At 37.6% G+C, this 13,328-nt stretch overlaps 2 protein-coding genes across 7 annotated transcripts in view; both read right to left on the bottom strand.

The window, feature by feature from the left end:
- Positions 1–3,229, bottom strand: part of parvb (parvin, beta) — a 20,376-nt gene extending 17,147 nt beyond the window's left edge. Inside the window, exon 1 of one of the 2 annotated variants that reach the window (XM_042496686.2) lies at positions 3,089–3,229. In XM_042496686.2, the coding sequence (XP_042352620.1) occupies positions 3,089–3,194 (106 nt within the window). In that variant the 5' untranslated portion in view covers positions 3,195–3,229. Of the gene's footprint in view, positions 1–254; positions 375–3,088 lie in introns of those variants that run through there. The other variant, XM_042496687.2, reaches the window with a different exon arrangement.
- On the bottom strand, positions 3,189–13,328 carry hdac10 (histone deacetylase 10). 5 transcript variants are annotated; one of them, XM_088080350.1, is made up of 21 exons: positions 13,058–13,328; positions 11,630–11,764; positions 11,415–11,511; positions 11,216–11,313; positions 9,925–10,029; positions 9,768–9,836; positions 9,559–9,685; positions 8,817–8,882; positions 8,670–8,729; positions 8,176–8,265; positions 7,528–7,634; positions 7,372–7,439; positions 6,842–7,079; positions 6,625–6,715; positions 6,421–6,506; positions 5,744–5,800; positions 5,576–5,657; positions 4,988–5,176; positions 4,726–4,885; positions 3,417–3,469; positions 3,189–3,329 (listed from the first exon to the last, which is right to left on the bottom strand). In XM_088080350.1, exons 1-20 carry the CDS (start codon positions 13,120–13,122, stop codon positions 3,420–3,422), a joined length of 2,040 nt encoding a protein of 679 aa, XP_087936476.1. In that variant the 5' UTR covers positions 13,123–13,328; the 3' UTR covers positions 3,189–3,329; positions 3,417–3,419. The 5 variants fall into 5 exon arrangements, with proteins under 5 accessions (XP_087936476.1, XP_087936474.1, XP_087936477.1 ...); XM_088080348.1 differs by lacking the exon at positions 3,417–3,469 and having other exon boundaries at positions 3,196–3,329; positions 13,058–13,327; XM_088080349.1 differs by lacking the exon at positions 3,189–3,329 and having other exon boundaries at positions 3,343–3,469.

The raw sequence follows: 13,328 nt of genomic DNA, 5'->3' as shown, positions 1-13,328 counted from the left end.
TCTTGAATTGCCAGTATCACACACAGTTAAGAGCAAAAGACACGAAGCAACAGTATAAAAATATAATATATTTGTATCCACTAATGTTGGTTTTAAGTTGGACCTTTTTTGCATGTGTGCGTGATACATTCACTAATGCCTAATGCTCTCAATTTATCTTTATCTCTTTTTGAAGCTGTGCAAAAATAGCAACAAAGAAACAAGTGGTGATGTGAGCGAATAAGTAAAATAGCAGCAATAACCAGACGACTTACTATTATCAATGTCCATCCTGTATCTTAGTTATATTCTGTATTTTCAGAGCGTAAATACTCTTCACCCTAAGACAGCATGTCAAGGATGCGACCTGACGTTCATCCTTTCTTTCCTTATAAAGCAAAAACTTTTTTTCTGGGCCTCCACTAAACTCTCACTGTGAGAGCACTGCCCGTTGCTGACTAAGGGAATTGTGTCTTGTCAGAGAAATGCAGACTTCCTTTCATTTTATCAACATAAACACAAAGAGCCGTGAACACTCAGTATCTTTGAAAACTAGCTCTGCCATTTCTGGAATCTGAACTGCATAAAAAATATACAAGTTTTTTATGTCTTGCCAAATAACCTTAAGCAACAATTTCCATCCTATTTCTGACACAAGAGGAAGAAGAGGAGGGTTTAAGTGTTGAATATTATACTAAAACCTGCATATGTGGTTGCCAAGGAGTGTCAACACAATTTAAGAAACCATAAGCTCCTTTCTTTAAAGCACAGTTCAGTTACGCTATAAATGACTATTCAGCAAATGTGATGCAACTTTTCCAGTGACAACTCTCTTGGGTGTTCCTCTTAAAGAATATAAAGCACCACACCCAAACAAAAACCACAACGGCAGCAGCAGCATGGGAGGCCACAAGCTGCGCTGCATTATCAAAGACTCAACTTGCATGTTTTGCTCCTGTTACACCAATTTATAATTCTAACATATCCAAGATCTTTTGCCTTAAAAATGAACTGTGTTTCATCTGCGCTTTAATACACTTTGACCACACAGGGGCACTGCGCCCAAACAAGCTGCACTCAAACACTGACACCATGAGGATTCCCCGCAGTCCACACTGCAGTTTGTTATCTACAGAACTGACTTACAGCCACGTGTTTGCAAAAATAAGATCTAGGGACCATGGAGGGTTTTGTGGGCAAGTCTGAGGGTGATGAATAAAGGAACAGTTGCATTTTTATGTAGTATTGCTCATTAGCATATATTAGTACAGAGAAACACACAGGACCTTAATGCTTACTCAGATCCCAAGTTTGTCATTTCCCATATAACATCAACAACAACAACAACAACTATATTTAGGTTCACACATCCAAATTTGTGCAAAAAAAGCAAGACTTTTGCATGATTCTTTATACCGTAATAGGCCAACTTTGATCAGTTGTTGCCACATTCAATCCTGAGATGCACGTTTCAAAGGAAGGATTTAAGCAAATATTTTCCATTTTTGCTTTAAAAATGACCAAAACTAGCACCACTTATCATTTTAGCTGGACTTGAGTTGACCTTAATTAGTTTAAAAATGAAGGTTAATCCTAATTTCCGAGCAATCGTCTAAGCATCTCTGTCTCTGTATATAAGTATACCATGCTCAAACAACCTCACTCCTCTGTAACTTCTGGGATCAAAAGAGTTTTGGGGGTATTAACCGACACCTTTCACCTAAGCTTGAAACAAGAGCTTAACTATTAAGAAAATTATTCTCATTTCCTCATTATACCAGGAATCCACCTCCCAGATAACTCACTTACCGCTCTGTGGGTTTTTCTCTTTAAAACTGCTTTAAAAGAGTCACCATATTCCCCTCGGGCAGGACTGTGATATGATGTACTGTATGTTAGGGCTGCAATTATTTTCATTATTATCTTTATCAATAAGTCTATAAAATAATAACATAGAAACAGAAATTGTGTGTGGCCCAAAAAGGAATCAACAATAATATGAAACTTAGCAAGCAATAAATAAACTAATCTGAGAAGGACTTGAGTTATTTTTGCCATTCTTCCTTTATAAAAGGACGAATGAATGTCACTAAACTAATCGATTAATTCACTTATTGCTTTGGCTCTGAATTTTCTTTTTATGTTTTTAATAAGGTGGGAAAATGCATGCATTTCCCCCTGAATTTCAGCCTGACATATTTGGCTTTAACAATATTTGGCTGTAAAAAAATTCTAACTGCCGTCCAACCAGACTTCAGAGGCTAAAGTTAAAATTTGATCAGTTTCATTAAGAGAGTTCAAACTGTTAAAACTTAACTTCAAGATGATGTTTTGGGGGTTTTTTTTAGCTGAGATGAATGAAAGTTGAGAAGGCTTTTAAACAATTAAAATGTCCCTGTCCTCCTGCTGGTGGACCTCCTTTAATGGAGAGAACAAACACATGGCTGTGAGTATACACACACACACACACACACACACACACACACACACACACACACACACACACACACACACACACACACACACACACACACACAGAGGCGTTAAACCTTGCAGCTGTCTGTTTGACCACACAGTGTCTGGCCTGTCTGGAGGGCAGAAATAGTTGGACCAACAGCTGGAAAAGTGGGACAATAAGTTGAAGTGGGTTTAATGTCACAGTCACAGTGAGCACTGCACCTTTATCTCCACAAACTTTCATTCCTGTCAGCACTCTGTGACTGTGTGATCTATTCCTGCTCATTACCTCATGGTTAATGTGTGTGTAGGGCTTTGTCTCGCCTCTTATTCACTTGGAGTATCAAAACTTCACATAGGGCTCAAAATATGTTCTCTAAATGAATTATGATTCACAAATTAAAGGGATTTATGAGCAACACTAAGCCAGATTACAAGAATACACCAAAGGAAGATAAAATCCATAATGAATGTGTTCAAGGTTGTAAATCATGTGTGCAGTGCGTGATTAAAGTGCCTGTGATCATCCCAGAGAGTATATTAAAAGCGCAATCATGTGATTGCAGCACCATGGACAGAAACCCCGACTTGAGAAAACAAATGGGTGCTTTTCCTAATGTTACAAGAAAAAGATCTTTAAAAAATGACTCACCTTCTTTAGACTTTTTCTTCCGCACCAGTGTCCCTCCTAATTTCCCCAGGAAAGATTCGTCCTTTTTGATTCTTGCGGTCGCAGATGTGTTGGCGGTCCCAGACATCTTTCAGTGTGTGCGGTGTTTCTGAGCTCAGTCTGTCCTCTGCCTGTCAATAATGTCACTCCTCCTCGCGCTGCATTCACGGCACCCGTGTCACCATCCAGTCACGTAGAAAAAGACTCAAAATCCACAGGCAGACTGGAGGAAGCAGAGCCGGCCAGCATCAACAGACAGAATGACTCACATGTGAGTAAAAAAGCTTCATCTGCTTCAGTGTTTACTGACGGGTCATCTCACAGCGCCTCCTGACGGCAGCATGGGGAACAGCAACGTCTGGTCTTAAAAATAGCATAATGCTAAGACAACATTTTATTTAATGTTAAATGTGTCAATTAACAAATAAATACAGCATGATCAAGTGGTGACAAAAAGAAATAAAATCGTGATCTAGGTTTTGAAGCTTTTCAAAGACATCAGATGACCATGAAATGCTTGAAAATCCTGCAGTAAGTGAACCTATGAGCTTCTCTAAATATGTACAAGTAGCAATGCACTGCACACACTATAAACATATCTAATTACAAGTCAACCCTTTGAAAGCTGGTTTGACATCAGTTGTCTTATGCTGTCTTCAGATGTCTTTCAAAAGCATTTTAACTTTTCAAAACATTTGGTTTGGTTTCTTTCAAATACATGCTGGAAAAAAATATGTCCTGCAAATTGCAAAAAAACAGTAAAAGACTACAAGAAAATTGCCTGATAATAAGCTAAAAAAAGAGAGTGGCAGAAAGATAGAGTCCTTAGAAAGCTATAAAACAATTAGTGAAAAATATCAATAAAACAATACATATAGTTATTATAATTAAATAATATAATTAAAAAATATTATGTATATTTGTATTTATTTAGGTACTTTTTTCATGTAATTTTGCCATTAGCAGCAATAACAATGGATTTTGTGTGTAAAACCATAATAATTGGTGACTACAGCTGTGAAATAAATAAAGCACCTCATCACCGCACCTAATCATCAACAAGTAAACGAGAGAAAAAAGTTTTGACAACATGAATTTGTGGAACTGAAATAAGAGTTTGAGTTACTGATGGTCAGTGTTGGGGAGTAGTTCACTAAATGTAGATCATCAGTTACTAGTTTAGCTCTGCTTTCCAGTAGTTGGGTGGCAGTTTAACTACATTTAAATCTCAGTAGCTCAGTTGTACTATCAATTTCCCAAGAAATTTAGCATTTTAAACTACTTTGTAAAACTAGTTTCACTTTGGCAAGCTAAACATTTTTTGTGAGAAACTAAGATGTAGATTAAAAAATTCTAATAGAAAATAGTTTGTTAAACTACAGATTTAATGTTTTTACCAACACAAAATTTTATCAAGACGTTTGAACGACACACAATTCAACTGATTTCTTTAAAAAAAAAGGAGCAGGATCTGCTTCAGTGTCCATCACCTCCTCCAGTTTTTGGTGCTGTTTTTAGAGACAAAAGTTCCTGTTAATTAAGTATAGATGATTTTAAACACAGTGCACGTCACTATATATTTACAGTGCTGCTATGTGATGCTGCTGTTGTGAATTCACCTGTAGTCTGCAGGAGCTTCCAGTCTGTCTGCATTTTGCGTCTCAGCCTCTCCAGCGCCTCCAAATCCTCTACTAGAGGAGCATCAAGCTGCCCGAGAGAGGGAGCAGCGTTACCGAGCAGAGAGGAAGCTGTGGGACCAACACATGCCCTCTCATCTTCCTAAAATGACAGAATCAGAACAATATTTAAACATCCCCAAAGATCAACACCTGTACTTCCACACCATCAAGGAATAAGATGGCACTTATGTTACTTACTTACCTGCATGAGCACCAGTGTGTGTCCCTGTGCAAAGCCTTGCAGCAGGCTTGTTAGTTGTTGCCACACACTATCACACACCCCACTATCTGCAGTCCGAACCAGCAGAACCAGACTGGGATCATACTCATATCCCAGAGGCAGAAGGAAGCCCAACACGGCCTGCATGAACCCGGATACGTCACCGCAACCCTGTGGGATGTGGACAAACTGTCATTTAACAAACACACACACATAACCCCTGCACATAAAACAATCATGCATGCAGAGGCATAACCAGCATCAATAAAAAACAGCCAAAGTACATTGTGAAAACTCAAATTTGTGTTCATTCTATTAAATCAAATAGTGTTTTAGTGGGCAAAAACAAGAATTCAAATATTTTTTTATATGAAAATATGAATGTATTTAAGATCTTGTGTTGTGACAGGATTCAACACTTATTTTACAACACTTATATATACATCACTTTTTAGACACCAGAATACAATCATATAAATTATAGTGATAACAGTAATACCAAATCAGCATCTAATACAGGCACACAGAAACTGACAAATCCTCAGACTTTTGATTTCTCCTATTGTGTACCTTCCGCACACACACAGGAACGTGATATTTGCAATTCTGTTGCTCTGATTCCTTGTTGCTGAACTGCACCAGGAGTGTTTTCCTAAAGATGAAAATATTTCTGTCAGTGGGTCATTTTATCAAGTTTCATCACAAAGTCTGATTCAGAGAAACACAAAAGATAATCACCCGTTCTCAGTGCTGTGACGTGGGACCTCCATGTCCCCAACACACACAACCAAAACCCTGCATGAAGGAAAGCAAGATCAAATCAGAATGACTTACTTCAATTATCCAACTGTTTTGTAAAGCCTCGAGGACATTTGAGGACATTTGAAAAATGTTATATAAGTTATTAAATTAATTCAGCTTGTTCTTTTAAGTGAACTTAGACCTCTTGAAAACTGAATCTATGATGGAAATCCCATCATTTGGCTGCAGCACAAATAAGACTAAATCACAAATGACTGAAAAAAGAAATAACACACACACAAATTAACTATATTTAAAAAATAGTCAAACATTCTGGGAAATACACTTATTCACTTTCTTGCTGAGAGTTACATGAAAAGATTGATATCACTTTCTTATCTGTCAATCAAGTAAAAAAAAGTCCTGCTACCTCCGGAAAGACCCTGTTTCCATTTTGCTAAGCTAGGCTAAGCAGCTAAGTAGCTTCATAACTAGCGCACAAACATGACAGTGGTATCAATCTTCCACTCTAACCCTCAGCAAACTGAGGGTTTATACAATTATTCCTGTACAGATGGATGTTTCCTACGAGATCACTTTTTTTAAAAAAAAATCTCAGTATTATTAAAACATACAGTCACTGTATATAATGGATTAGATACAAATTGCAATACCGGTTGCAGAGAGCAGTTGCAGCATGCTGGAGAACACACATCATCGCCATGGAGACATCACGGACCAGCGCCAAACCGTTGCAGACCTGAGAGGCCGTAATTAAATGTAACAACATCAGCATGCAGCTCTTGAAAGCAGGACGGCAAAGCAGATCACAACACATCACGAGAAAAGAAAAGACACAAATAATAACCACACTGTACCTCGTTATTCTGCATCTTCTCGACCAGAGCAATTATACTGGAGAGGGCTGTGATGGCAACACTGTCATCAGCATCTTTGAGAAAATTCTCCCTTATTGCAGAAAACACAAGATGTCTTTGTGTAATTATAAATATTCATTTGAAAACAACTCCTCCTTTGTCGATTACGAGAATTCAAGTTGATGAATAAAATAATGTTTCAGCCTCGGCTCCATACCTGAGTTTGTTGACTGCAACCGGGTCCTCTGATGAGCTGAAGTGTTCACATCCATCAGGGCAAGCTATGCCATCAGGGAGGACTAAAGCAGTGCGGACCGGAGGAGCCACACATTTCGGAGGCTCTGGCCACACCTGTTCCTCTGCGCTTTTCTCCTCTTCTACCTTCTCCTGCTTTTCTTCTTCTCCTTCTGCTAATTTAATGCGCTTTGTGCTGATATCACATGTGGGTAGATCAGCTGGAAAGAGATGTGATTAAACATTTTGTGAGGCAGGGAATATAACAGTAGGCCACATTAGCTGTTACTAGTGTAATACACCTGAAAGCTGCATCGTGGGTAATGAAGGCACCTGGTTTCAACAAGAAGAAATAATTTAAAAATAACATATCTCTGATTCTGCTGCACTGACTTTGATCCTTTAAAAAAAAACTGTCCGTTATGACTTTGACAACATTCAAGGGGTTCAATGCTAAATTAGTGGAGTACTCTTATATTGAATAATTCAAAAATAATAATGTGGATGTTGTACCTGCATGTTTGAGGCAGGACCAGTACTTCCTGTGAGCAGATCGGACACAGTGAAGGGACTCAAGCGCACTGAATAGAGAAAAATACATTTTATACAGTTATCAAACACATGCAATATAACCTTTGACACATAAATGGGACTGGAGGTGAGACCGACCTAGTACAGGGACCGCCGAGGTTTGAAGGTCGAGGAGCAGGATCTCCCAGCAAAGTCTGGACTGTCTGACACACGGACTGGGGGAGAGAAGTCAAGTTGTATCCTCCCTGGAAGACATTCACACAATAAAAAGTTTTACAACCAAAGTTGCTTTAAAATGATGTTACCCATATGTAGAAGTATCATAAAGATGCACATGCAATATATGTATTAATAGATTAGACCCCCTGTTTTTTTGGTTATTGTGGTCATTCTCAATATAAGAATAATACAACACAGTTCTCACTTTAAAACAAACACTTCAACAGGATTTGGTATCCCCTTCAATAAACTGATAACTCAATCTCTATAATCTATCAAAATTGACAAGGGACATGAAGCTATGTCCTGGGGAGAGGGGTACGTTAAAGGGATAGTTGCGTACGGTCTGTTTTATTTAGTTATCGCCTGTTGTATCTCTAACTTCAAAGTCAGGCTAAATGTGTAACACTGAATGTTTTTCCCACTGCTCCCTCCCTAAATTAGATTTAAACTAGAATAATCCGATGGGTGCACCGCGCAGCAGAGAATAGACGTTACTGATACTGTTTGACATGTTTGTGCTGATCTTTAGTATGTGTTGTGTTGTGTTGTGTTGTGTGGCCTGACCTCCAGCACAGCACACAGTTTCCCTCCTGCAAGGTTCATCAGGAGGTGAGCGAGGTGGGCAAAGATGTCGGGGCTGGCACACATTTCACCCTGAAAAAAATAAAAACCCACTGAAGTTAGTTTACCAGATTATGTCCTAATGAAGGTAAACAGACTGGACTGGACTTGAATATGGTGCTACATACAGTCCACTTTATTAGGCACACTTGTACAATCCAATCAAACTGTTCTGCCAGTAAGTCTTCTTTTATGACATCTATGACGGTTTTTAGTCTTGCACTGGATTGCATTATATTTAGTTTTAATGTTCTGCCTCCTCCATGTATGTAAATAGGGAGGACAAAAGATGAAAAACATCTAGGTAAGTAGAATTTATTGCACAGCTGTTGGATTGAATTGCAATGCATCGTGTCTAATAAGGTGGCCATAGTTTATTTTTTAAATATTCGAAGCAATGCTGCGTTTGAATTTCAAAGTTTTTACATTTTCATTACCTCTGGGTCCCCAATGGCTGAGTCAAAGCCCGCACACACCAGGACCAGGTCTGGGCAAAACTGTGACAAATAATCACAAGATTTATCAGATATTCAAATGAATGATGATAGATGTTAGCAAAATGTGAATTCTCCAAAATGGCTCACTTCATATGCTACTGGCAGAAGGACGTGACAGAAGACCGAGAGATAGTCACTGTTCTTCATTCCCACCTGAAATATCACAACGGGACCTTTTTAATAAATAAAAAACATTCCTACACACAAACATGTGGACACGACCATTAAAGCAAACTTTGACATCAGCACTAAGAGGACTTGTTAATAAACTATTAACTGATTAAAAATCAATAAACACCAGATTTAATATTCTGCAATGTTTTTAATATTTTGCATCATAAAAGCAAAAAATACTGGCGCATTTTCTGATTTCAGCTTCAAAAATCTGTAAAATGGCTTTTTGTTGCACTGTATAAACTCTGTATTTTACCAGGGGGTCAGACTAAGAAAGCCATTTAAAACACAACTTTGTTCTCTGTTAAGAGCATTTATCATAATTTGATAGTTTAATACACTGAAGTATTCTTTGGTTAATAAATTGAGGTCATGGAAAATGAACACAAGTTGTAGTCCTTATTTTTATTCATTTAAAAATGATCTTTGTGCATTTTTTCATTATTTTTTATGGAGTATATTGAGAGAAAGATCATCTATAATTTTTACAAAACAGAAATTTCATAACGTTATGCTCTCCTATTATAATCTATCAGTCAATACAAAGGTTAAGTCTGGGATAAAGCAAATAACAGATTTGGAAAAAAACACCTGAAGAATAAAATAAAGTAAAAAACAATTTATAATATCCTCAGCTATTTCTTTGGTTACTTACTTTGTTCCAGGGTACATTTATATTGAATCCTGCGCCCTTCTCTTTGCCGACACTGTCGTAGTCTGATTCTCTAAGATTGGGCCAGAATTTCTGATGCTCGTAGCGATGCCATGAGAAGTAGAGTACACTGAAAGAATAAAAATGAAGAATGCAGAATGCATTATGACAGAAGTTTCCAGAATGTGCCAGAAACAGTTAGACAGACTCACCTTGGATCATCTTCAAAGCAGTACTGCACCCCCTGACCATGATGTATGTCCCAGTCCACGATCAACACCCTAAAAAAACATAAAAACTTAAATAATTCCACTGTGGCAGAAACAACTCAGTACATCTTCAAGAATAATCAAAAAAATCAAAAGGTACCTTTTAACTCCATATTTCTGCTTGGCATATCGAGCTGCTATAGCAACATTATTGAACACACAGAATCCATTGGCGGCACTGCGCATACTGTGGTGTCCCGGTGGTCTGTCAGCAATCACAGGGGAGTTATATACACGTCAGGGTTTTAGTGATGCCTTACAACTTACAAATACTTAGAATTTAGTTTATAATTATATAAAAAGTAGATAATGACATCAATATCAGAAGCTGTAAAGCTGTAAACAAATGGTTGGTATATTATAGGGGTTCCTTCGATGCTTTTCTAGTTCAACAAATCCCAGTTTTTCTCTTTTTTTTCCATTGAAAATAAACTTTTTTTTAATCTTGTTATATTGTTTAGGTTTAATAGATTTCTGAAATACTGAACATGAATAACTTGAAAAAAATGACGTAATTCATACAGAAAATTGTGATAAAATGTAATTTTAGTTGTGTTCAAGCTTTATGTTCCCTGTTCAAATTCTCTTATTGATGACATATTTTGTATTATCTGTCCAAGACCGATGATGGATCTTAAGAAACATTGCTCATCTCACTTTTTGCATGTATTCTCATAATAATTCAAGGGATGACTCTCTCAGTTGTTTGTGATGTGACTCATAAAGTGACTGGTTGATTCTTTTGGTTGCATGTACATATACACTATAAAAATAGTTTTTTGTTGTAAGCTTAATGCTTGATAAAGCTCTAAGACTGAAACTTGAAGCATGAGTTGGTAATAGTTATACATCATTTTATATATAATATAAAGCTTATGTATAAGTAAAGTTATTAGTTATTATTATTTAAATATTTAGAGTTATGATTAAATTAGTATAACTTATCAATAAATGGACTGCAGTTGCAACTAATGATTATATTTTTTATCAACTGAACTTGATTAATTGTTTGGGGTTTTTTTTGGTTCATATAATGCTGGAAATAGTGAAAAATGCCCATCACATTTTCCCTGAGCCCAAAGTAATGCCTTACAAATGTCTAGTTTTGTCCCATCAACAGCCCAAAAATAAAAAAAAAAAATAACTAAAAGTAGCAAATCCTCACAAGACACAAGATAATTATTTGAGTTTTTCTGAATTTCAATAATTTCCTCTCAATCAACAAATTGATTGACGGATTAATCGCTGCAGTGCTAAAACGGACCAAACTTCAAGCACTAACGCAGAACAACACAATCAAAAGCAATTTTCCTCACAAACAGCAGACTCCTCCACACTCACTGTGGTATCAGAGTACATTTAAGCCTGCTGTGTGTTACAGGTCTTCTCACCTGACCAGAGCCATGCCGTTCCTAACCTTCCCCGTCATAACACTGTCCACTAGCTGCAGTGCGGCGCCTGCAGCCAGCTTTGCACAGTGATAGATGTTCTAGTGATGAGAAAGAGAAATGGAGTAAAGCCGACTGAGAGAAACTGAGAAATGACAACAGCTGCAACTCAGCTAGTAAGAATTTTAAGTGCAGGACGAACTGGGTGGAAGTAGACATCACCAAACTGCAGGGTGAACTCCTTCAGGTCCTCCAGAGTCATATAGGGGGTCTTCTTCACCGCCTCCAAGTACTCCTCACTGATAAGGCAGCACAGTGCATGTAGCTGAGTGGCTTTAGGTTTTTATTTCAGCATCATACAGAGGGAGAACAGCGATCTGAAGTAGGTAACAGCTTTTTGTCAACATCATAACTGACCTGTGAACTAGCAGGATATCTTCATCTGTCGCCTCGCGGACAGGTACGGAGACACAACGCTCAGCAAGACCAGTCTTTATTAAAGCTTCGTGACTCACTGTGAGACGCTCGGGTACCTCAACCTTACATGCAGGGCTGGAGGGGGGAAATTAAGGTTATGTTTAATACAGATGCATTTTGAGTTCAAAATGTTATAGTGGATGCTTTTATTTGTGTCTGAATTCAGCACAACTAAATTTGTTTAATCATTTCAAATTTGCAGGATATTTTATCATTAGTACTGTCAAGTGTACTGCCAGTGATCAGCACGTGGCTACAAACCCTGGAGTGTCACTTTTCTATAATATGTCAAAACACTGGGACTTACCCTGAATAAAAAATATAAAAAGTAGAATATAAAAAAGTGAATTAGTGCAATACATATAAATAAATGATGAGATATAATCAACAAGCAAAAGAAAATCATCAGCAAAAGAAACAATTAAATCAAGTATCACTTGGCTGACAACGAAGAAAATGACAACAGGGACTAAGTAGACATCATATAATTTAATTTGACACTATTAATGAAATGTAAAAAACAACAGCAATCACTGTTAATTAAACAGTTTTAAAAAGTGCAGATGCATATACAAATCCACTACTCAACATATAAACCTATAAATTCTCTTTGCCAAATTAAACAGTGATGTTGTAAGTTGATCTATATCAGTCAAAAAAGAAACTCTTGAGAAAAACAGCTATATTGTCCTCAGACTTGTTCTGTTCATTGTGCAGTGCATTAACACAGCAGAGGGAGCTAGCCTGCAGAGTAAACAAGTACTAAAACAGCGTGCAAAGTAACAACTAAGCTATATGACAAAGACATTGTCCAAAAATGTAGACTTTACGAGTGACTGTGATAGTTTTACGCTTTTAATTTTGTGTCAAAATTAACTTTATAATTAACTATAGCGCACACCGACGCTAGCCGTTAGCTACAGAGCTAACACCACAGGTGCTTCTCTCGGACCGTCCGGACTTGCCCAACAAACCGTAACTTTGGTTCCTACAATTATTTCAGAACACGAATAATCTTAAACAGTAATGTTTGCTAATTCTCTCGCGACTAATGTTACATATAACTAATGTTTAACCCTTGGTACCCTTTGGACTCTAAGAGATGCAAACGAAAACCTGAACTAGCTTATAGTTAGCTGAAATAAGATCGCGTTCCTTATGCTAACATATTAATTTATTAGCATGAATTCAGAACAAAAACATGTGAAATGTAAATTATGCCAAAGTTAGCTTTACAACTCAGTCGCGGGTAATGTATAGACCTGCCCTGAATGATAGTACATTAAGTATAACGTCGATTCATACAGGCTTGACGTTATCTGCATAGCCCGCTGTATGCACCGGATTGTGTGGTTGCCATGTACTTACTCAACCCAGAGCAGTTTGTATTTGGTCATCTCCTCATCATAAACCAGTGCTGTCCCCATCTTCATTATTTCTCTGATCAGACTGGCTGTTTTAGCTGCAGCTCATAAGGCAACCTCTGCGCAGGGCAACACTGTCTTCCTGTGAGTTAGCACACTGCTTTTAATACAAACTGTGCGCAAAGTAAACTGGATGAGAGTCAGAGAGTAAGCTACTGTGCTGTTATCACACTTTAACTTTAACCGACGGCTGCACAGTCCGATTAACCATGTGA

The sequence above is a fragment of the Plectropomus leopardus genome, chromosome 7 (genome assembly GCF_026936395.1).
Source record: "Plectropomus leopardus strain MGB_pleo_1.0 chromosome 7, ASM2693639v1, whole genome shotgun sequence".
In the NCBI taxonomy this organism is placed as follows: Eukaryota; Metazoa; Chordata; class Actinopteri; order Perciformes; family Serranidae; genus Plectropomus; species Plectropomus leopardus.
The sequence above is the reverse complement of the archived record's forward strand: the minus strand, read 5'-3'. Positions and strand labels throughout refer to the sequence as shown.